This window comes from Xiphophorus couchianus, chromosome 4 (assembly GCF_001444195.1).
Source record: "Xiphophorus couchianus chromosome 4, X_couchianus-1.0, whole genome shotgun sequence".
NCBI lineage: Eukaryota > Metazoa > Chordata > Actinopteri > Cyprinodontiformes > Poeciliidae > Xiphophorus > Xiphophorus couchianus.
The window spans coordinates 13,345,452-13,367,051 of NC_040231.1; the positions used below are offsets into that span (position 1 = coordinate 13,345,452).

At 38.7% G+C, this 21,600-nt stretch overlaps 1 protein-coding gene across 3 annotated transcripts; it reads right to left on the reverse strand.

Moving 5' to 3' along the window:
• Positions 1-335: 335 nt before the first annotated feature.
• dna2 (DNA replication helicase/nuclease 2) lies at positions 336-21,167 on the reverse strand. 3 transcript variants are annotated; one of them, XM_028015501.1, is made up of 24 exons: positions 20,791-21,167; positions 20,360-20,425; positions 18,238-18,931; positions 17,261-17,375; positions 17,012-17,161; positions 14,396-14,579; positions 14,159-14,307; positions 12,976-13,098; positions 12,682-12,901; positions 12,488-12,602; positions 11,235-11,391; positions 10,955-11,146; positions 10,008-10,250; positions 9,821-9,934; positions 9,636-9,745; positions 7,895-8,004; positions 7,584-7,805; positions 6,934-7,127; positions 6,704-6,793; positions 5,580-5,793; positions 5,329-5,418; positions 4,714-4,899; positions 4,486-4,632; positions 336-2,424 (listed from the first exon to the last, which is right to left on the reverse strand). In XM_028015501.1, exons 1-24 carry the CDS (start codon positions 20,818-20,820, stop codon positions 2,371-2,373), a joined length of 3,969 nt encoding a protein of 1,322 aa, XP_027871302.1. In that variant the 5' UTR covers positions 20,821-21,167; the 3' UTR covers positions 336-2,370. The 3 variants fall into 3 exon arrangements, with proteins under 3 accessions (XP_027871302.1, XP_027871301.1, XP_027871300.1); XM_028015500.1 differs by having other exon boundaries at positions 12,682-12,904; positions 17,261-17,372; positions 20,791-21,165; XM_028015499.1 differs by having other exon boundaries at positions 12,682-12,904; positions 20,791-21,165.
• Between the last annotated feature and the right edge of the window lie 433 nt (positions 21,168-21,600).

The window sequence follows — 21,600 nt, forward strand, 5'->3', positions numbered from 1 at the left end:
GCTGCCCAGAAATTAAAATAAAATCTACTCAAAACTATGCATTTCCAGTCATTTGAAGAACATTTTACTAAAACCAGTTTATTATCAAAGTAGAAGTTCAGGTAAATGACTCGTGAAAATGAGTCCTTAACCTGAACTTTATTATATATATATATATATATATATATATATATATATATATATAAAATCATGCTTAGAAATTGCATAACCCTTATTTCTATCTTAAGGTTATGCGGCTGTTGGCCCTTTTCTTTAAATATGAATGTTTGTCCATGTATGGAAAAGCAGACAGAAGATAAAAAACGACCAAAACAAGACCGGAAGAAAAAAGGCCATTAGTGTGACCAGACAAGACTTTTTATTGCGTGGAGCAACTGAAAATCTGTTCTTCCTGCTTTCACAAAGATCAGACCCAATACATTTATGTAGCCTAACATGTCAAAAATAAAAAAAATAAAAAAATAAACAAAAAAATGATCAAGACTTGTCTTGTTTTTCTCCACTGATACTAAGCAAACCACTGTGAATCAAACTCACAAAGTAATTAAAGTTAAATGAACAAGTAACTAAACTGAAGTTCTCTAACTTTAAAGTACATTTCATATTAATATTTACAATTACATAATATTTAAATTTCTTTTAATATACAAATATCTACCTTTCAATATTAGTCATAAATATTTATTTTATAAATATAGCTTCAAGTTGTTATTCTTCTTAATCTAACGCTAAATTAATTAATAGTTAAACTTAACACCCAAACTCACTATTCAACAACACAACAATCAGTTCGATCATAAAAATCAATCAATCAACGCCAAACTTCACCACCACAATCCACCGCTTCAGTTCAGACGTTGCGGTTAAAAGGCGTTTATTGGCCGGTAAAGCTGGAGGAACGTGAGTAACCTGGCAGTCCGATCTCACAACAACAAGCCGACCAGGATCTCTGGTCAAGAATCCAAGAATCCCCAAACTCCAGTCCTGTTTGGTTTTCTCTTTTTTCCCTTGTCCGTCCCTCTTTTAGGTCGTGGACCACAGTGAGCGCATGTATTTTTTCTCCCCCTTTCTTTTTCTGATTTGACTTCACATTAAATATAAACATTCCTTGCTATAACAGAGCAGTAAGTAGTTTTCATAAAGGAGTTTTGAAAGTGAGCTCAGCTGCATCAGGTTGTCAAATTTACTACAATCTCCTCTTAAGTATTTAGAAACTGGACAATTGATTAGAGTTGTTTACTTTGTAGCAGCTTAGAAATGTGCAAAAAAAGGCTCCAGTTTAAAAGATTGAGCATAAGAAATATTTTCAATTATTCCACAAGAACTGAGGAATGTTTTAAGGATTATGTGTGAAAAAAAAGTTTGTTCTTGTTTGGAGCTCAGTAAACTGACCGGCCTAAAACATTCAAGAGATTGTGCAAAAGAAATATTTTTCTTCCTGCTTTTAAACTTTAACAGGACTTTGCAGGAGTGCAGAACTGGAGTTTCCTATTAAATATAAAATGACTTGGCCAGAAAAAACTTTAACTGAGTAAATAAACTTAATGTCTCACTTGTGGAGGATTTACAAGCCTCAACACGTCACGGTTATAATATTCAGGATCAGGAAAGAGATTATTGTAGGAGACCATGAAAATCCAGCGAGAGCATTTTGACGTGTGACATATTTAACATACAACAGGAACAAAACAGCATATTTTTAAAAAAAAAAAAGTATTATTTATTCACATTCCACAAAAGGCAAAAAGCTGCAAGACAAAACTTTAAAAAAAAAAGAAGCAAAACACAAAAACTGTTGCAACAAATGAAAACATATTTTACTATCACAGGTCTGAGCTGCAGAATGTTTAGTCAGAAACTAGAAATCCTTCACCAGAACTTGGAAAAATAAAACGACACCTTTAAATAACAAGCTTGTGAATGAAATAGATGTTGCAGTACCAATAGTTACACCTAGAGGATCATTAGAGCATTAATAAGAGGTATTTAATAAAACTAATGGCTTAAAAATTAAGTATCACAGTGTAATTATTCACATTTATCTCCAGTAGAAGCAGTAAAACTGTCTGTCCTTCTAGTATATGTTCCACATTAGAAGCAAAATGCTTCAATTGGATCTTAAATGGATTTAAATTAACAAAATGACTATCAAAATTTAAAGTTTTATATTTATAGAAAGAGAAAGTAAAAAGAAAGATTACTGTACTAATGTTTTTATGCAAAGCAACTGAGGTTTTATGATGTACTTTAGTTTGAGGTAAAAAAAAAGAAAAAAAAAGTGTGATTTTCTGTTAGCGTGTCCTGATGAACATCCAGGTAAGTTTTTTTGTTTTCTGCAGCCATCAGCTACTTCCCTGAGAGCGCACTGGTTCAGAGGAGCATGCTGGGTAATGCCTTGTGAGCAGCTGAGGGGAGCTGGATAATGTGAAGGAATGGTTAAAGAGAAAAACTGAAGACGTGGATTAAAAAGAAAGAACAATCTGTAGTGAGAATGTGAAACATACACACTGTTAGAGATTTTTTGGTATTATCATTTTATTCTTACTTTAGTTCACATTAAGTCTATAGATCTTTGTGATTTTCTGTTTAAAGTGTTCTCTTCTTTAAATGACCTGGAGGTCACTACTGTCTGTTCAACTTTACGAGAAATAGATAACACTAAGTTTCTCAGACCTTAAATCCTTTTACAAGAACACCTCCTAATTTAGTAACTACCTGTGAGCAGTCGTATTTTGTTTTCTTGACAGTACTGACCGAGATTTGAACCGGGCTCAGACCTTTGATCGGATATGGGTTAGAAGCTTTACGACCTCTGTTGTTTTCCTGACTGCCCCCTTGCCTGTCCTTCTTTGACAATAAAAACAGGAGCCGTTGTAAGGGCAGCCCAGAACGCTCTGTGGAACTGATCGGAGGAGAAGTTTGGCAGAGCCTTCCCTTTTGCAAAAGCTCCACGTAAAATTCATATACGTTGTCTGTGGTTCTTTCTTTTATTTAGGTTCGAAAGGAAAATACCTATCACACACTAACCAGGCGTAACTTCATAAGCTGCGTTTACCCTACAGCCAGAAGTGACCCAATTCCAATTTTATTTTTTTTTGCGTTAATGCGACCTGAATTCATGACAGTCTGAACACAGATCGTATATATTGATTTTTCAAATGTGACCTGAATCTAAACGGCCAGGTCGAATTCATTCGAAGGTCACTGATATTCGACAAACGTCGCCATTTTGAGCATTGATGGTATAGTTACTTTGAAAAAGTAACTTTAATCGGATTACTGATTACTCCTCGAAAAAGTAACTTAGTTAGATTACTGACTACTTGATTTGGAAAGTAACTAAGTTACATTAAAAGTAACTTTTTTAGTTACTTTCAGCAGCTGCTGACAACGCTGTGAAAATTACATTGATCTTTGCCAAAAATAGTAACATCAACAATGTGTCTCCACTTATAAGGTTGAACTGAAGGAGAGATTTTTTTTTTAATGGTTACAACAGTATAAAAAAACTTTAGTAATTTGTGTTTATTTTTGTGTGTTCCAGTGTCTGGAAAACTTTAAATAGGATTTTAGAAAAGCGTTAGATTACTCGTTACTGAAAAAAGTGGTCCGGCGATTCTGAGTCCTGATCCTCACAAGCGGGAAGAAAAACACCAACCATGGCGGATGATAATGAGGATTATGTTGTTAATATGCCTCCTCCGGTCGAACAACAACTTCAACATCATAAGCTATGCTACACCGTTAGCATCCATGTTTTCCTCCGCAAACACTGAGAACTACTTCTTCTACAACTTTTTATGGCGGATGGCAAAACACTGAGAGCGCTCTCTATGTGTGTTATTGCGCCCTCTACTGCGCATGCGGGACACTTTCAGGTCGTTTGCAGTTCACACTGGAGATCACATATTTAACCACGTCTCAAACCATTCCTGAAGTAATTATGCTTTGCCTCATTATTCTGCTGAAAGAGGCCACAGCCATCAAGGTATCCATATTTTTCATGAAAATGTGTACAATCCAGGCTGAAATATTATAAAATAATGGAATGGCAATATAAATGTAAATTATTGCAAAGAGAAAGCAGTTTCTGTGATAAATCCACCCTTTTCTCTCTCTCCTGTTTTTCTTCTGTTTGACTTTTAGAAACCATCACTTCAGCTGAAGTGCAACTCCAACCAACAGGCTGAATCTTTCTGTCACACAAAGTTTGTATTCATGAAATTTGCAATATTTACCAACAACTATTGCATTGCAAGCGTTTATAAAAGTGGGGGCCGCCAGGGGGCGCTGGCGGGAAGATCAGAGAAAAAAAGTAAAAATTGAATCTCAACTTGTGACCTGTGGGGTGAAATGAATTAAGAGACATTTTTCATTAATTTTAGTTTTCTATTATTCAATCATTTAAAAATAAAAAATAAAATCTAAGTTCAAATAACTTATTTGCTTGGTATCCATAATTAGAAAATTATTATGAAAGGATATCATGTTCTGCTGCAGTAGATGTTGGAGCAGCTTCTCCACTGGTGGGTAGCGCCGCAGCGTTGCAGCAGAGCCCACCATCAGCAGCTTGTGTTTCGCTCTGGTTACAGCCACATTCAGACGCCTCCAGTCCTTCAGCAGCTCCCCTAACTGAGCAAATAAACGGGACAAAATGAGGACAGGATCGCTATAAGGAGAGAAACACAGAAGCTGGGAGGAGAAAACGCCTACGTTTCCTTCCTCTGCGGTGCTTCTGACAAACGATAGAACAATCAGACTCTTGTCCCGTCCCTGGTACCGGTCCACCGTGTTGACCTCCACCCCGGAGAAAGCAGAGGACTGCAGCAGAGCAGAGATGCACTTCAGCTGCTGCCTGTAGGGGGCGATAACTCCAATATCACCGGGTTTACACCCAGCCTGGCGTGCAGAGAAAACAGACGAAGTTTTAGAGCAGAAATACAAAACAATATAATAATTTATTAAGCTCGTCATGATAAAAAAAAATTCCTGGATGATAAATAGTCCCAATAATTACTGCGATAAACAATAGTATTGTTGTTTTTATAATGACATAATAATCCAAATTCACTCTCTGAAAGAACAATAACATTAAATTTTGTAAAGAATACTGGAAAATATTTCAATATCCAAAGTAAAAAAAACAATAAATAAAACAAAAAAAAAAAAAATCCACACACAACCAAAGTCATAAGTAAAATGCATTATGAGGACTGTAAACAAAATTTCCCTTATCAAGCTCATATTAATTTATCATGGGATTATCATTGCTTATTGCATTAAACTTATTTTTGCCCTTATAAATGATTAATTTAGAAGCAAATGAACCTTTATGAGGAGCGAAAGCATCATGTGTATGAGAGCAGCTTCGGTACGATTACTAACTCCTCCCTGTTCCACCGACTCCAAAGCAGGAACCTGCAGGAACCAAAACTTTTACACATAATCCACCGTAAATGTGTCCTGCAAGTCAAAATATCTTGTTTAATGAATCATAAACATATTTTTTAATAAATACTCTAACGGCCTCAGCGGCTTTATCCTTGGACATATAGAAACAGCTGCAGCATTTTACAAACCGCTGAGCAGTCGAGAAAGCAGACGGGGTTGGAGGGCAGCAGCGCGGCCTGCAGCCAGGACAGGTCCAGCTGGGGACGAGTCTCGGAGCGGGACGTGACCTCCGATTGGACGGACGCCAGCGAGGGCAGCGTGAGCAGAGCCGAGGCCGTCCGTTCAGATCCACACTCCAGCCGGCCGTCGTACATCAGCGAGTTACTCAGAGACATGATCTGACTAGATTTAAAAACAGAAGGGTAAAATAAAACACTGTTTTATAGATGCTACATAAAAGAATAACAACTTTTGTAAAAAAAAATAATCTTAAAGCAAGCTAGAGAAGATTGCTGGACATTTAAATTTAAATCACTTCATGTTAAGGCTAATATGTCTAATAATTTTAGAATTTTTAAGGACACTCTAAACTCGCTTGCATTTTGAAGATCACATATGTTTTTAAAGGGTCGGTTGTGGCAGAATGTGTTGATAAAACTACCCGTTAAACTGTTAAAATATTAATAAATAGCTGTCTCTGCATTCACACTGATGTAATTTGGCTGCATACAGAAAAAAACTGCTTTGATTTGATTGATGAAGTAATATTTAAGCACATAAATGTTATCTCGACAGCTCTTTTTCTATATCCTAAAGTCTAGTGGGCCATGTAAAAACTTACTCTGGGCAAATTATTTCCATATTCATAGTAAAGTTGACATTTTTTTCCAGAGGCGACAAAGCGAGGAAGCTTTTTGAGTTTTGAAAAGATCAGATTAAATGTTTAAAAATGCTCCTATTCTTTTTCAGAAACATTACCAGTCTCTTTTAATTTAGCTTACAAACAGATTGAGTGTCTTCAGTCAGAGGCTTCTTAAAATTTGCTGTAATACAGACTGCTACAGGAGATCTGTCCTGCAAACAGCGATCACCATCTACGACATTTAATTTCTTTTTGGGATCAACAAAGAATATTTGAATATGAATTTTGAACTTAATGTTCTCAGAGTGTAAAGGAGCAAAGCGGTGCAAGTTTTTCACAGTTTTTCTTTGTAAAGAAACATTAAAATCCTGTAATTATTTCCTTTGATTTTACAACAACCCACATAATCTTTACTGCAGAAGCATCCAGTTTTCTCTCAGCAGTGTTTACCTGTTCATCCGGTACTGTACGTTCAGCTGCACCACCGCTTCACTGTGGAGCTCAAGTCGCTTAAACAGACTTTCATCCATCCCAAAAGACCTTAAGAGGAAAATAATAATAATAATAATAATAATAATAGCACATTTGACAGCATCACATTTTTCAAGACCTGACAGAGTTTGTAAGTCTTTTTTCCCTGCCGTCAAGGTGCGCCGCATTAGTAATGAAATATTCTCCACCTTGCTTCCTGGTTCTGAACAATCGGCGGCAGCTGCTGATGATCTCCAACCAGGACGAACCGCTTGGCATAGAAAAGCGGACCCAGACAGATCGGCTGGCTGATCTGCGACGCCTCGTCTACGATGCAGAAGTCAAACCGCCGGCGTGTGAAGATCGGATGCTTGATGCCCATGCATGTGGTCGCTACGACCAGCTGGAACGAAACGTGACAAGATTATTAATTCAGGAAAGTAAAAACAAATGATAACAAATTTTGCTGACTATTAAATTGTCACAAAAATTATTGCAATAAAGAATAAGAAAGTTGTTTTGAGATCATTTTCAGATAATTTAATGCCATAATAATACATTCTCAAAGATGAATCAACTTAAATTCTCATGAACATCTAACACTGGGACTGCAAGACATTTTAAATATCCAAAATAAATAAACAAAAACAATAAAATTAATCATGAGGTTTTTGTAAACAAAATTGTCCTTCAAAAAAGGTCTAAAGCACCAGACTGAAGGCTTTTGTCATCCAGTTTTTGGTAGGAAGAGAAGAACGATTAATTATGCAAATGGAAATTATTGAGTTCATTTTAATTTCTCATGTGATAAATTAATTTCTAGCAACAAATATTAAAAAATAAAAAAACTCTTCTTCACTTCTTTGCAGTAAAGCTGCTGCAGCTCTGTGAGCGTGTGAACGTCCTTCCTCCTCACGCTCTCCTCTGTGAACGGCAGGATCTCCGGATGGACCTTCTGCCCCTGACCCAGACGCAGAAAGCCGACCCGGAAGCGCTTGAGCTTCAGCAGGATGTTGTCCACAGCAGAGTGGGTGTAGCTGGTCAGCAACACACTGAACCCACAGGCATGCAGGATACGCACCTGATGGCAGAGAAGTGATGATGACGGAGGGAGTCAGAGGGGAAGGAAAAGGGAAACGGAGTGAAGGTTTGGATTTGTTTGAGGTCTACCAGTGTGCAGATGGCTGTTGTCTTGCCGGTTCCAGGCATCCCAACTATGAGGGTAAAGTCTTTGGACAGCAAAACCTTCTTCATGGCCTGTTTCTGGGGTTTGTTTAGACCTACACAGACAGATAAACATTAAAACATTGTTTCTCTCACGGACAAACTAATTGAAATTGCTCCCGCGGTAACACATCTTACACAACCTGAAATTAAAATATTAGCCTCTTGCCTCAGTCTTTGTTCCTCCTAATGTGTAGGTTGTGCTAGTTTTGTAAATGTGATTGGCCAAAATAAAACCATGAACAAGTCGACTCGGGGCGTTTTGAGTTATTTACAGAGGTTGTGTGCATTAGTAACATTTTAGGGCTATTTGTAATTTAGAAGCGTAAAAAAAGAAAAATAGACTTGAGTTGCTTTGGCAAAAAGAAACATTTTCTTTCAGTCAGTAGATAGTCCAACATAAATAATTTTATTTTAGGTGTTAAGATGCAGTTAGTCACCGTGGGGCGCAGCGCTGCTCAACACTTTATCACCATCATTTTGCACTTAGCACAGCCGCAAACATAGATCTGCATGCTTGTGGCATGCTATGTTTCGCTATAAAGTTCAAGACAAAAGTTTTGCAACTCACCCTTAGAAACTTTCCCCCTTTATCTTTAGTTTTTCCTTTTCTTTTAGACCCTGTCATAAGCCATTTATCCACTATTATTTTTAAGGGGGGGGGGTGCCCACCAGTGGTCCGGTTTGAGAAAAACTGCATTAACGGATCAAAATAAATGAAAGATGATGTGGGAGCCGACGTTAAACCAGAGATGTATGTAATATCTAAATGTCTAATGCATCCTGTTCAATACAAGTGGGTCTCACAGTAGATTTTTATTTGCAGAGACTTTTGAAAACCACATAGCATTTTACTTTCACCTCACATCAATGTGCTTCGTTGATATGATTTAAAATCCCAACAAAACCCAAAACCCATTGTAGTCAGTGTAATGTGACAAAATGTGAAACAGTTCAAGAGCGAAGAACACCTTTGGGCTCCGGATGAAATAAAAATCTCATAAGGCCAGTCAACAAACCAATAACAATGTAAGTAACGATAGTTTCATTGAATAACAGAATATTTAATAATTTCACTGAACTCAGATCCACCACCGCAAAGCATTCTGGGGGATGTAGGCAGAGGAAAGACTTTAGTTGCTCAACCTCTCATGGCCAGTTAAACAAGTTTGGTGGAATCGCCTAACTCGCTCTCTGGTTACCTAGCAACTCAGCCATTCTTTGGTTGCCTAGCAACAACATGTATAGTAACTGCCACGGCAGCAGTTTAAGGTTTGGCTACTGTTTAAATATAAAAAACAATGACATGGAGTTACAACTGGATAAAACAGGAATGGTCATGCTGCCAGTTTGGAAGCATTTCAGATATTTAAAACAATAAAACGAACAAATAATTATCAATATCGACTCATAAACACTTATATCTTGTCTTATTGATAATTTGGTACCACTTTGCTTTGAATACAGTGGTAATATTATTTAAAACATAATTATTTGGGTACAATTCTATTTCTTGCTAATTAATAACAATTTAAATTTTAATTTCAAAGCTAGAACAGTAGAATAAGTCTACATCTTCACCTTGGGGACCAATAAAGTATATTCTATTCTATAAACACCACTGATCTATGAGGCTAACCTGAACATAAGGAACAACTTAAACAGGCTGATTTCAGATCTTGAGCACCTTTGAGGATGTTGGCCACTGTGTCCTTGGCCTCTCTGGGTAGAACAGAGCTGAGGTTGGTGATAAACTCTGGAGGTCGAAGGTCAACAACCAGCTCCCTGAGACGCTCGCTGCACAGAGAGGGATTTAAGTCAAACTTTAAGATGATATTTGAAGATGCTCTACTCATGTTTCCCTGATCCCACCTGTCGCCAGAGTTTTCCATTAGCCTGGACAGATTGCTGAGGTGAGTGCTGAGGCCCACCACTCCTTCATCGCTGTCCAGTCGAAACAAAATGCCGCTGAACTTTGACAGGTCCCTGTTAAACAGAAGAAATCAGGTGAAAGCCTTCTGCTGAGTCCAACAGGATGAGTTGTGAACGTAGAGCCCACCTGTCCAGAGTGCAGCTGACCGACGTCGCGTTGACTCCTTTCAGGTATCCTGTTGCCAAGCCGATGAGACGACCCTCTTGGTCGCTGACAACGACGCGATCTCCGCTGGTCAGGCCACAGTGGTTGGCGGCCTGCTGCGAGTCGGCCGCGCTGCGCAGGAAACGGTGGACGAAGACGCCTTCAGACTGAGCGGTCACCGAGTCGCTGAGCTGCAGGTTCCCCACACAGCTGCCGCTCTTCTCACTGAAAACGCATTAAAGTCAAAACCAAAGAGCTGAAAATTCAGCTTATGAGAGGATATGATAAGATTAAGAAAAAAATCTGAAGTGTACTGATGAGAAAATATTAGAACGGATGAAATCCTACAAGAAATTAGGTTAAAATGATCAATTTCTTTCAACTCTGATCTAAGTTGTTGCTTTACAGCTAATGTTAAGTGGAGCCTCCTGCACAATCAATAAGAAAGTAGCAAGTGGTTTCTGGATGGTAAGTCAACAACAAAACTCTTGTCTTTTCCAGCAGCCATTGTACAGCAAAGACAGCGGTAAAACCAGCTAACCTAACATTCTGGATTGGGTTGCTAGGTAACGGGACCAGACTCAGCTGGGGTTGCTAGGTAACGCTGCAGTTCCCATCGAATGTGACTTATAAATCAGGAGGTTTTTGAAAAGGCTCATTTTCCAGACACCGAAATACATCAACTTATTTCCAACCACATTTTATTAACCAATAAGTTCATGTTTTTTGGTGTCTGGAAAATGAGCCTTTTCAAAAACCTCTTGATTTGAAAGTCACATTCGATGGGAACTGCACCGTTGTTTGGTTTTTTTTAAGCGTTTGGGCTGATTCTAGAAGCTCTACAGATCCAAATGTTAGACGTTTTTGTTCATTTTTAAACAATAAAAAAATGACAACTCAGAAACAGGATGAAAGCCACAGATTGCTACCTCTCCAGGACCGACTGCAGCCAGACACGCTTTCGACCGCTCTTGGCCTCCATGGTGGACGCCTCCAGGCTGCAGAGCAGCAGCCAGTGAGCAAAGTAGTCCAGATGTGGATGGGTCAGGTGACTCGTCTCCTGCTGCAGAAAGGCTTGCACGGTGTCCTCACCCACATCCGCAGAGGTGGAGTCCACCACCCTGGATCGAAGACAATGAGAAAGAAGACAGGCATTGACCCTTCCTGTGGTTGGCTTTTAAGTCTGCATGAGATTTAAAGAGGGTTTACCGCTCGTATAAAGCACAGTTTAGTTTCTGAGGGCAGTACTGGCAGGTCTGCCTGCTGGTCAGGATGTCAGGAAGTCTGGACAGGCGACTCCGATCGGCTCCTTTCTCTACAAAGTGGTTAATGTGATGAACCAGTGAGTTCCTCAGCTTCAGCAGCTCTGGAAAAAACCCACAATGCATCACTGTATCGCACTTTTAACAGGTTTAACATGGCCCCATATTTAGCTTTACAACCTCCCCACAGTAATGATTGTGACACCACCATGTTTTACATTTTAAAACCCTGAACTGCTTTGTTTTTATCTAAAATCTCAATAAAACTACTTTAAAGTTTGAGGTTGTAAAAGGACAAAATGTGAGAATGTTCAAGGGTATACGCCTTAAAAATAAAATCACAGATTTTATTTTCATACCAGACTCCTAATTTTAGTGTTTTTTCCTCGCTTTTTTTCCCTATAGGAAATATTTTCAAACATTTGCTCTCATCCCAAACATCCCTTCTATGAGTTGTATGACAGATTATTAGGGCCAGGCTTTTACAAGTTTTGTTTGACTATGAGAATACATTAATAATATTAGGAGAATAAAGATGCAAAGTTACCAGAGCATCATCTTAAAATTGACAGAAAAAAGTAATCTTCTTGAGAAAGATTTTGGATAATTATTTTTTTTTATTTTTCATGTTACAGTTCTCATAAAATTACTACTTCCCTGTCTCCAGATTACGATTTTACTCTGGTAATATTAAAACGTTATTCTCATTATTTCTACTTTATGGTCATAAGACTTTATTCTTGTAACATTATGACTTCATTTTTTAAAAAAATAAATAAAATACTTAGGCTGGTAGTAATACTGTGTCATAGAGTTAACCTGAATTCAAAGTCCAAATAAGTAGAAGTTGTAAAACAAGATGGCCGCCGTGGGCAGACCAATCCCTGCATTGGTGAAAAAACATTAAGATTTTCCAAAAACTGAATCTTCAAAGACCAAATATTTGTTTTATTGATAAAAACAACTTTTCTTGCCCAGTTCTGGCTGTAAGTTAGTTTGAAATAAAATCAGCTTCAGTCAGAAAACAAACCTTTCCCAAAGCCAGAGACGAACAAAGAGAAGAGGGACTAGTGGCACAGATTTGTTCCGTCACAAAAAGCCCGATCCGTTACGGTTTCCGTTCTGGTTTCCCAGATAAACTCCAGAGCTGCTGTGTGAAAACATCTGAAACCTGCTGAGGTTCTTTTGGGCTCGCCGTACCTCGATGGTCCATGTGGCCGGCTGCCACTGGGTGCATGTTTCCCGTCTTCAGGTAAAGCAGAAGGCCGATTTCAGGGCCGTATCTCTCCATGCTCATCAGGGTATATAAGATCACCTGAACACAAACAGAACCACATTTACATGGATGATTATTCTTCCAAACAACCTGGGAAAGCCCGGGAAGCTGCTCCGACCTGACTGCGATGCTCGATGGAGTTCGACTCCCTGCCAGTCTTCAGCTCCAGTGGGACGGTCTTTTCCTCACAGACTCTGTTGCTGCCGTTTCGCGACCTTTGGATTCGGACCTTCGCCGTCACGTCTATTTTCCCCTTGAGGCCGAATCTGGGGGACCAGACGTTCTCCTCTATGTCCGCCAGCTCTGTTAGCGTGAAAACAGCAGGCGGGGCCTGGCACCTGCTGCGATCAAGCAGACGGACAAACAATCAGCACATTCATATAATTGGAGTGTTTTTAATCGAGGTTCTTACATTTTAGAGCCGATTGGTTTTGGTGTAGAAGAACAGAGGTATTCATTTGCCCAATGCTCCAGTGATGGGAGGTAATCATGCAGCTCCTGCTGCATCTCCTCCTGACTTACTCCTAAAGCAAACCTGTGAACACAAAGAGAACGCATGAAGAAGAAGAGTGGCATCATTAGGGCCGCAACTAATGATTATTTTTAACAATCAATTAATCTATAGATTATTCTGGCCATTGATCAGATTTCTAAAAATTGTCAGATATTTTTATTTTGAATTTAAGTCATTTTTATACATTGGAAATATGTTAAAAGATGCAAATAAACAATGAAATCCCTTTTTAAATAAGAAAATAAACTTTTTATTCCTAAACTCCAATAACAGCTTTCTTTGAGTGAACGCTCGATCATTTGTAGCAGAGGATGCATCTGCAGGTAAAAAGGATCTCCAACATCAACGTGTGAGAAGCTCGATCCTTTCTGCTTGAATTATCAATATAGTGTAGTAGCAGTGAGTAATAACTGGACAGTAAAAGTTTCTCAATACATTTTTACAGTAATTTGAACCAGCTGAAGCTAAAATTGCCTCTGGAGGAGCTTTGGTTAGAACATATTCACAAATACGAAATGTATATTCAGCTTGTTTTTGGAAAATTATCGGTTTGTAAAGTAGAATCTCTTTTTGTTTTCTGTTTTGTAATGTTAGCTTACAAAAATAAAGTCATCTGAAATCTGAATATACTTTTTGTACAGTTTTGGCTTAATTGCTGCTCTTTCTTTCACAAATGACCTTTTTTATAGTCTGTATTTCAGTTAATTAATCAATTTGTCATGATTAATTCGATTAATCACTTCAGCCGTAGACGTCATTTATTATAACCACTATCTATTCTTACATGGACCAGTTACATAATAGTTAAAAGATCTAATTAAACATTGATAAGTGATAAAGTTCTAATGTGTGTTTATAAGTAAATGTAGTAAAAATCAATCCAATCAATTTAAAAATGTAACCCTGTGCATTAAAACTGCAGCAGAAATTTAAAAACTAAAGTTGAGTTCAATGTTATCCCCATTAAAAATTTTTTATATTCAAATATCTGAGAGAGTTCTTGACTCATTCTGATTGTAGTTTTAAATTTGTTTAAAGGTAAATAGTCTGCAGGATGTTACAGTGTGATAAGACGCCCTACATGTCTCCAAGGTAACGGTGATTTCGCAGCGCTTCGTCGGCCAGCTGGGAAAGTTTCTGCAGAGAGAAATCTTTGGCTGAAGCTGCTCTCTGGAAGACTTCGTGCACCATGGTGCCATTAAGCATCTGCTTAGAGCCACCGTCAAATCTCTGCATCAAAATCAAGAGAAATGCATCATGTTTCCATCAAACACCGATTAAAGGTATGACCTACAAGTTAAAGTAAGAGCACTTTCACCTTGAACAGTTCTCCCAGCACTGCTCGCCTCATGCAGCGGATGGAGTTGGAGATGCTGGTCCCTGAGATGAGGCTGTCGGGCTGGAGAACCAGGAAACCCCGCTCCCTGTCGACCAACCAGGCCCCGCCTTCAGAGCGGCCCTCCAGATGAACCACATCACCGCGGCAGACGGGGGTCAACTCCCTGCAGAGAGACGAAAAGATGCGACACTTTGAGGCTGATGCACAACGCACGAATGAATAAAAATATGACAAAACACAGGAACCAAGAGGCAAAAAAAAAAAAAAAAAAAAAGAATCATGATATATTTAGTTCTCATGACGTCACACTTTGGGAAGGTTGTAACTGACAGCCATCTTAGTAGGCAGTTGCTATGACAACAATAACCAAGCCACAAGCTTAGAACCAGCTCTCGCCTCATTCCTAATTTATAAACAGTATAAGAACATAAGTATATTTAGCTACTTTTATAAACTGTGTAATACTTATTACTTTAGACCAACATTTAGCTTTATACTTTTAATATCGGCGGAGGACCCAGAGAAACTCCTGTTAGTTCACAAATATAGAACAAACTTAGAAAGTAAAAACAACCCAGAACAAGAATCAAACATGGAGAACCGACAGAACAAGAATCCAGAAAAAGCACAACTAGTTTATAGATCAAAGTTTCCCCCGAGAAAACCTGCTGAGCCTGATGCTCAGGACGCTAGGGCCGTCATTCATCCAGCTGGCCGCCATGGTTTTGAGTTAAAAAATGTTTAAAGTTACTTTGAAAATATTACTTGATAGTTATGCATTTTTGGAAGACTGGAAGATTAATACCTAAACACCAACTAAAGTCTTAAAAAAGGCAATAATAATAAAAACTAAGATAAATCAACAATACTAAGCTTGGTGGGGGCACAAGTAAAGCCTGGTGGCCCGCCAGGCTGAGGAAAACCCTGTAAATTATAGACTACTTATTCTTATTAAACATGGGGAACAAATATGTAGTTTTATACTTTTATCTTTTTGTCTTTCTTTTGGTTTTGTTGGTATTGCCTTCTAATTCATGCAAAGCACTTTGAACAGCCTTGTTGCTGAAAATGTGTTATATAAATAAAATTACCTTACAACTATTACTCGATATTACACTTAGTAATATTAAGATAAATGTCAGTGATATTTACTGTAGTACTTACTTCTGAACTAGTAAAAGTAGCTAAGCTAATGTAGCTTTTATCTGCAAGCTAAGCTATGTAGCCTACATGTGTTACTACAGTTTGTACGTTCTTTATAAATCCCTTTAAACATTGATTGTATGCCTCTCCATAGATTTCTGGACACGAAGTTCCTCTGTGTTGTACGCACTCTTCATGTTCTCCAAGTAGTTAAACATGAGATCTGAGGCAGCTTGTCCACTTCTTCTGACATATTTCCATTATCTAATCTATCTATTTATCCATCTATCTATCTATCTACCTGACAGCAGTGATTTTGTTGATGTATATTTCTCTTGCACACTGGTTAAAAAGTGTAAATATAAATTTCTTTGAATTGGTCTCGAAGCCATGGTTCATCTATGCTTTGCGCTACGCTTGTCTTCTAAGAAGGCGGCCGCGCAGATCACTTCCGGTTCAGGCTTGTGGGAACTGATAGTGACGTCACATTTCTCTGAACTGCAAAAAGGCTAAAAATCAGGTGAAGTTTCTGATATTAAGGCTCACTACCACGGGCCTCATTATTGACTACTACCATGGGTCAATATTGATAATTATTGATTAGTTTTTCTGTTTTAAATATCTGAAATATAACCAAAACTGGCGGCGTGACCTTTTCTGTTTTATCCACAGTTTTCACTCTTCACTGTTTTTTAATCATCATTATTTTTAAGCAGTTATGAGGCACAGTGGTGAAACTTTAAACTGCTTCTGCGGCAGTTACTCAGCAGGTTGTTGCTAGGTAACCAGAGAATGAATGAGTTGCTAGGTAACCAAAGAGTGCAGTAAGTGAGTTGATTCCACCGACAGAGCTTTGCTAGTTGAACAGCTAGTCTTTCCTCTGCCTACATCTCCCAGAATGCTGTGCGGTTCTGGGTCTGGGTTCAGTGAATATTCTATCAGATTGATATTGATGTGTCTATTGCGATATATGTTGTTATTGATTTATTGTCAACATAGCTGTAGGAACCGGGACGTGTCTCTCACCCCCTCACCCAATATTGGAGACAGTCACATTCATCCCACCCAATAATTTCACCGCAGCTGCAAAGAATATTGAAATCTTCCACTCGCGTGCTTTTATTTTGAAGGCGCACCACAGTGTCTCCAGAACAGCGCTCCTTCCTCATCCTCCCTCTGAACGGCTCAGAGTTTAGGAGGCAGCGGGAGTCAGAAACTCTGTATGAATCAGGTAAACTGTCTGTCGGGAATATCGCCCTTGATTGCCTTCCCTACTTCAGTTCCACCCAAACAAGAAAACCAAAAATGAAGCATCCAGCTTGAGCATCATTCATGCTGTTTATGAAAAAACAACAACAAGAAAACATTACTGGTTCCATAGAAAATGTAAAAATGACTACAAGGACAATAACAGGATAAATACAGTGTATATGGGCAAACGGAGAGTTTTACCATCCGTCTTTGAGCAGGCAGGTCTCGGTTGGAAGCAGAGACCTGCAGCATGAGATGGTCAGTGATTTGTGTCCCGGTTTCTCCTCGATGTCCAAAACCAGATATCGGTTATTTGGTCCCTCAGAAAGGATCACATGATCCGGTACCTTACTGTAAAACCAGAAAACATTACTTTCTGTTGAAAAAAAGTCAAATAATACATGCATATTTTTATTAAGATGACTTTTAGTCAAAAGAAATGACTCTTACAGAAGCTTTTTGGACTTATTCTCCGTAGCTTCATCCTCATCCATTTGGTCAGTAAACCAGCTCTCCTCAAAGCCGTCCTCACTGGGACCAGTAGACGCTGGTCCAGATTCAGCTGCTTGATGATAATTAGAGAAAAAGCAACGTTAGAAAACATTCCTGTAACAGCTAAGAGTTACAGAAAATTATGTTTAACATTTATATATTAGAATATTTTCTTCAGATCTACTCTGCTGTGATTTTAAGGAAATATTTTAGAGTTACATCTTTAACACATTTTAGCCTCTTTTAAAGGTGACTTATTATGTTTCTTTGAATAAGTTAGGATGCATATTAATTATGTTTTTTGGGAAGAAATCATTAATTAAGATAATGAGGTTTTAGTCTGCTCCTTTCAGAATGAGATGTTTTAGGGTCTTTTGTCAATTTAGATCCAAATAAACAGCTGTTGGCCACGCCCCCAACTCAACGTTTACACTCGCACATTAAAATGGCTGCAAGCAGATGCGCATTTATACAACCATACAGCTTCGAAAAGCAGAAGTGGAGACTCCTGCACAAAAGACAAGAATGCAGCAAGTGGTTTCTGGATGGTAAAACAACAACAACAAAACACTTGTCTCTTCCAGCAGCCATTGTACAGCAGTGAAACCAGCTGGCCAACCATGCAGGAGCTAAGGTCGGGTTGCTGGTGACCGTCTGGGCTCCACTGGGGTTGCTAGGTAACTGCACCAGTGCCGGCTGATTCTGACTTAATATTTGGGAGATTTCTGTACCGGCTCATTTTCCAGACACCAAAAAGTATTAACTTATTACCAAAAACCATCTGGGTGGTTTCTTTAAACATGTGGGATGCTTTTAGAAGCAGTGGTGACCCAAATGGAGACATAAAAATGTAAATTTTGCATAATAGGCCAATTAAATAGCCATTAAATCTGCTGACCAGCTTGTTTGCAATGGAAACGTTGAGATTTGCTTACCGACTCCGCCTTGCTCCTGATCACAGTGCGTCTTCTTGTTCCCATCTCCGTGTGTTTCACGTATAGCCGTCCTCTCTTTTGGGACCACCTCCAACTCTTGAGCACTTTGTTTAGGTAAAGGAGCAGCAGAAGTGCAGGTGTCCTTCTCCAGGGAACTTTGCACTTCTGTTATCACAGTAAAACATGAATCTGTCGTTTCTTGTTGCTGCTGCTGGCGTTTCCTGTCTCCTCCCAGAGAGAAGTCTGTTTGGCCGGCAGTGAGAAGAGGCGTCTCTGTGGAGCCAATCAAAGCTTTCGGTGGCGAAGTTCTTGCTTTCTTTGCGTTGTGGGACTCTTCATTGGGGCTGAAGAGTCGCTTCGATGGGCTAGATAATCTGTTTACACTCTTATTTACTTCTCCCTCCTCAGTCATTATTTTTCCCACTCTGATACTTTTGGTGCTGGGGCTGCGACAGATGGGCGACCGCTGGCAAAGTTTTGGGTCGGAGTGCGGCTGACTGGCCCGTCTGGAGGGAGAAGAGCAGGAAGGTCTGATCTGACTGCTGGGCGTCTCTGGGACAGACAGGAGGAGGTCTGGGGACGAGGCAAGGAGGTTTTCAAGGTCACCGAAGACGCTCCGCCTCGGAGGAGGCGTGCTTAGTCTGAATTTAATTTCTTTAATCTGAGGCTCGGCTTTGCTGGTTGATGACAAAACCTAAAAAACAGACAAGATTTTTGGAGAAACTTCATTTGAACACAGTGGAGACAATACTGTTGCTTCCACAAGTATTCATGCCACCCAAACTACTCAACATTAAATACAGTTATTAAAAAATCTAATCTGACATGTGTGGCACACAACTGAATTCTGCTACTTTTTCTTTAAATCCACTAAATAAAACCCAGTTCAACTAACCGTCTTTAAAAATCCTCCTGTAATTACGTAGAGTTAATGAGCGTAATCTAATCTCACTTAAATTAAACATCTTCTTTCAAGGCCTCGCGATTGTTGGATGTAATTAAAGAACAAACCGAATCCCAAAGACAATGACAACTAGACTTGTCACGATAAATTTTACTAGATGATAAATTTCCCCTGAAGTTATTGTGGTAAACAATGAAATTGTTGTTTTAACGCCATTTTCAAGTAACATAATTATAATGGTATAATAATGCAAGACCACAATCTCAGAGATCAATAAACTTGAAGCTCTAATGAACATTTAAATCTGGAACTGGAAGATATTTTAAATATCCAAAATAAATAAATAAAAACAACATAAACCAGCTGAGATCGAAGCACCAAACTGAAGCCTTTGGTCGTCCAGTTTTTGGTGGAAAGACAGAAAAGAGAAAAACTAAAAATCATTAAAATATAAATTATCGAGCTTGTTTTAATTTACCATGCCATCAATTCATTTATTACTGCAACATTTCAAAATCCACCTAACCTGACAGGCCAGGTGAGAACATTAATCAGAAACGCAACCAGAACGCCCACGGTAACTCTGGAGGAGCTGCAGAGATTCAACGCTCAGGTCGGAAAACCTGCTGACCAGACAACTAAACAAATCTGGCTTTTAGATATCAGAAATTATGTTTACATTTTCTACAAGCCATGCAGCAGAGAGCAAAGACCTTTTTAGGTCTAGTTTATAGATAAGCCACTCCTGTTTATAAAAAACTTAAATGTACATTTGTAATATATATATATATTTATTTTTTCTTGCTTAGCACTTCTGGATGGATGCAAACTGCATTTAGTTGCTTTATGCGCACTGACAATAAAGCTTAACTCTATTCTATTCTAAGTCCAAAACTGAACCATTTGTAAATAATTGCACAAATGAAACGCTATCAGCAATAAGCATTTCTTCAGAGAAGAGAACGAGTTAGTCTGAAAAGGCAAACTCAAAGGTTCACCTTTCAGCGGGACATCAATGACAACCATAAAGTTAGATCAACAAAGGAGTGGTTTATGTTAGAATGGCCGAGTCAAAGTCCAGGTCTGCAGAGGCAAGGCTTGAATCTTAATAATCACCACATGCACCTGACAGAGCTGGAGCAACTGTCCAAATAAAAAACAAACAAACTGGTTTGTAATCAAATAGTTTAAAAAAAAAACACCTTATCCAGGACTTACCTTTTGGTCTTTGGAGCAAAAGAATGAAGAGATGTTCCGCTGCCCTCCGACTAACCCAGCAGTCACCTGAGAAAACCAACCAGAGTCAGAATGATGAAGAGAAAAACCAATCAGAGTCATAATGATGAAGAGAAAAACCAATCAGAGTCATAATGATGAAGAGAAAAACCAATCAGAGTCAGAATGATGAAGAGAAAAACCAATCAGAATCAGAATGATGAAGAGAAAAACCAATCAGAAAAAACGGGCAGGAATTTGTTGTTGCCCAGTTGCAGCGCTGCATGACAACCTTGTGACCAACTCAAAACATACAAAGGTTTTTTTCTTGTTTAAACAGTCAAGGCACAGAAATTATAACACTAGGAAAGTTTTAGATTATTAATAAACTTCACATCCAGCTCTGTTTTTTAGTTACTAAAATTGTGACTCACCCTGGTTTTCTTCATCTTGTTCCTGTTCATTGTGACTGAGGATAAATATTAGCTTTGATCAATGTTAGCTTTGTATCGATTAGTATGCAGTCCAATAAGCTGAAGCTGATCGGGTTGTGAAGTGAAGAGTTTCCACGGTGGAGTCAGCTAACGACGCCAGAACAAACACGACCCGGGCCGCATCTCCTGCAGATCAACATAAAAACGCCGCCCACAAAAAACTTAAAAATATACCGCTACAATCTGTCCCAACACATCAGTACCGAGGGACATTTCTGTAATTATCTCTCTGCTGGACGCTCCTGTGTCTGATTGCGAGGCTGCGGCGCCAAATTTGTAGATTCGCGCAACGGAAATTACGTCAGCAAACTTTGGGCGGCTTCATTACCAACAGCCGGCGCACAACCGGGTCAGACATGAAGGCGTACGGCGAGGGAGGAGATTTACTCGTTTTTCTGGACAGACAGATAGATATTGTAAAAGAAAATAGTTCTCGGGAAATCATATAAAATAGTAATAAATCATACAAAATTGTAATAAAATGCACTGACATTTGTGATCCTAACGTGACAAAATGTATGAAACTTTAATACATTTACATTTTATCAATATTTTATTTAGGTTGAACCCAAACTTTCCTTCAGCGCTATTACAAATTTAGGTTTTGCTGTCACCTAGCGTCTTCACAGCTGAACATTCAAATCCAACACGGCAGAAACCATGCACTCAGTAATCAGTGTTTTAAAAACTGATCAAAAATAAATTAAAAAACCCTAATTTGTTTATCTTAGATTGTTATGACATATTCCC

Bases quoted from the DNA above. Each gene is read 5' to 3' on its own strand.
- dna2 (XM_028015499.1), bottom strand. From the start codon at position 20,820: ATGAACAGGAACAAGATGAAGAAAACCAGG. The intron at 6,794-6,933 runs GTGGAGAATATT...TTTCCTCTTAAG, and splicing joins GTTCAGAACCAGGAAGCAAG to GTCTTTTGGGATGGATGAAA. The intron at 2,425-4,485 runs ATATCCTTTCAT...CCATTCCTTCAC, and splicing joins ATCTACTGCAGCAGAACATG to ATTATCCAGCTCCCCTCAGC.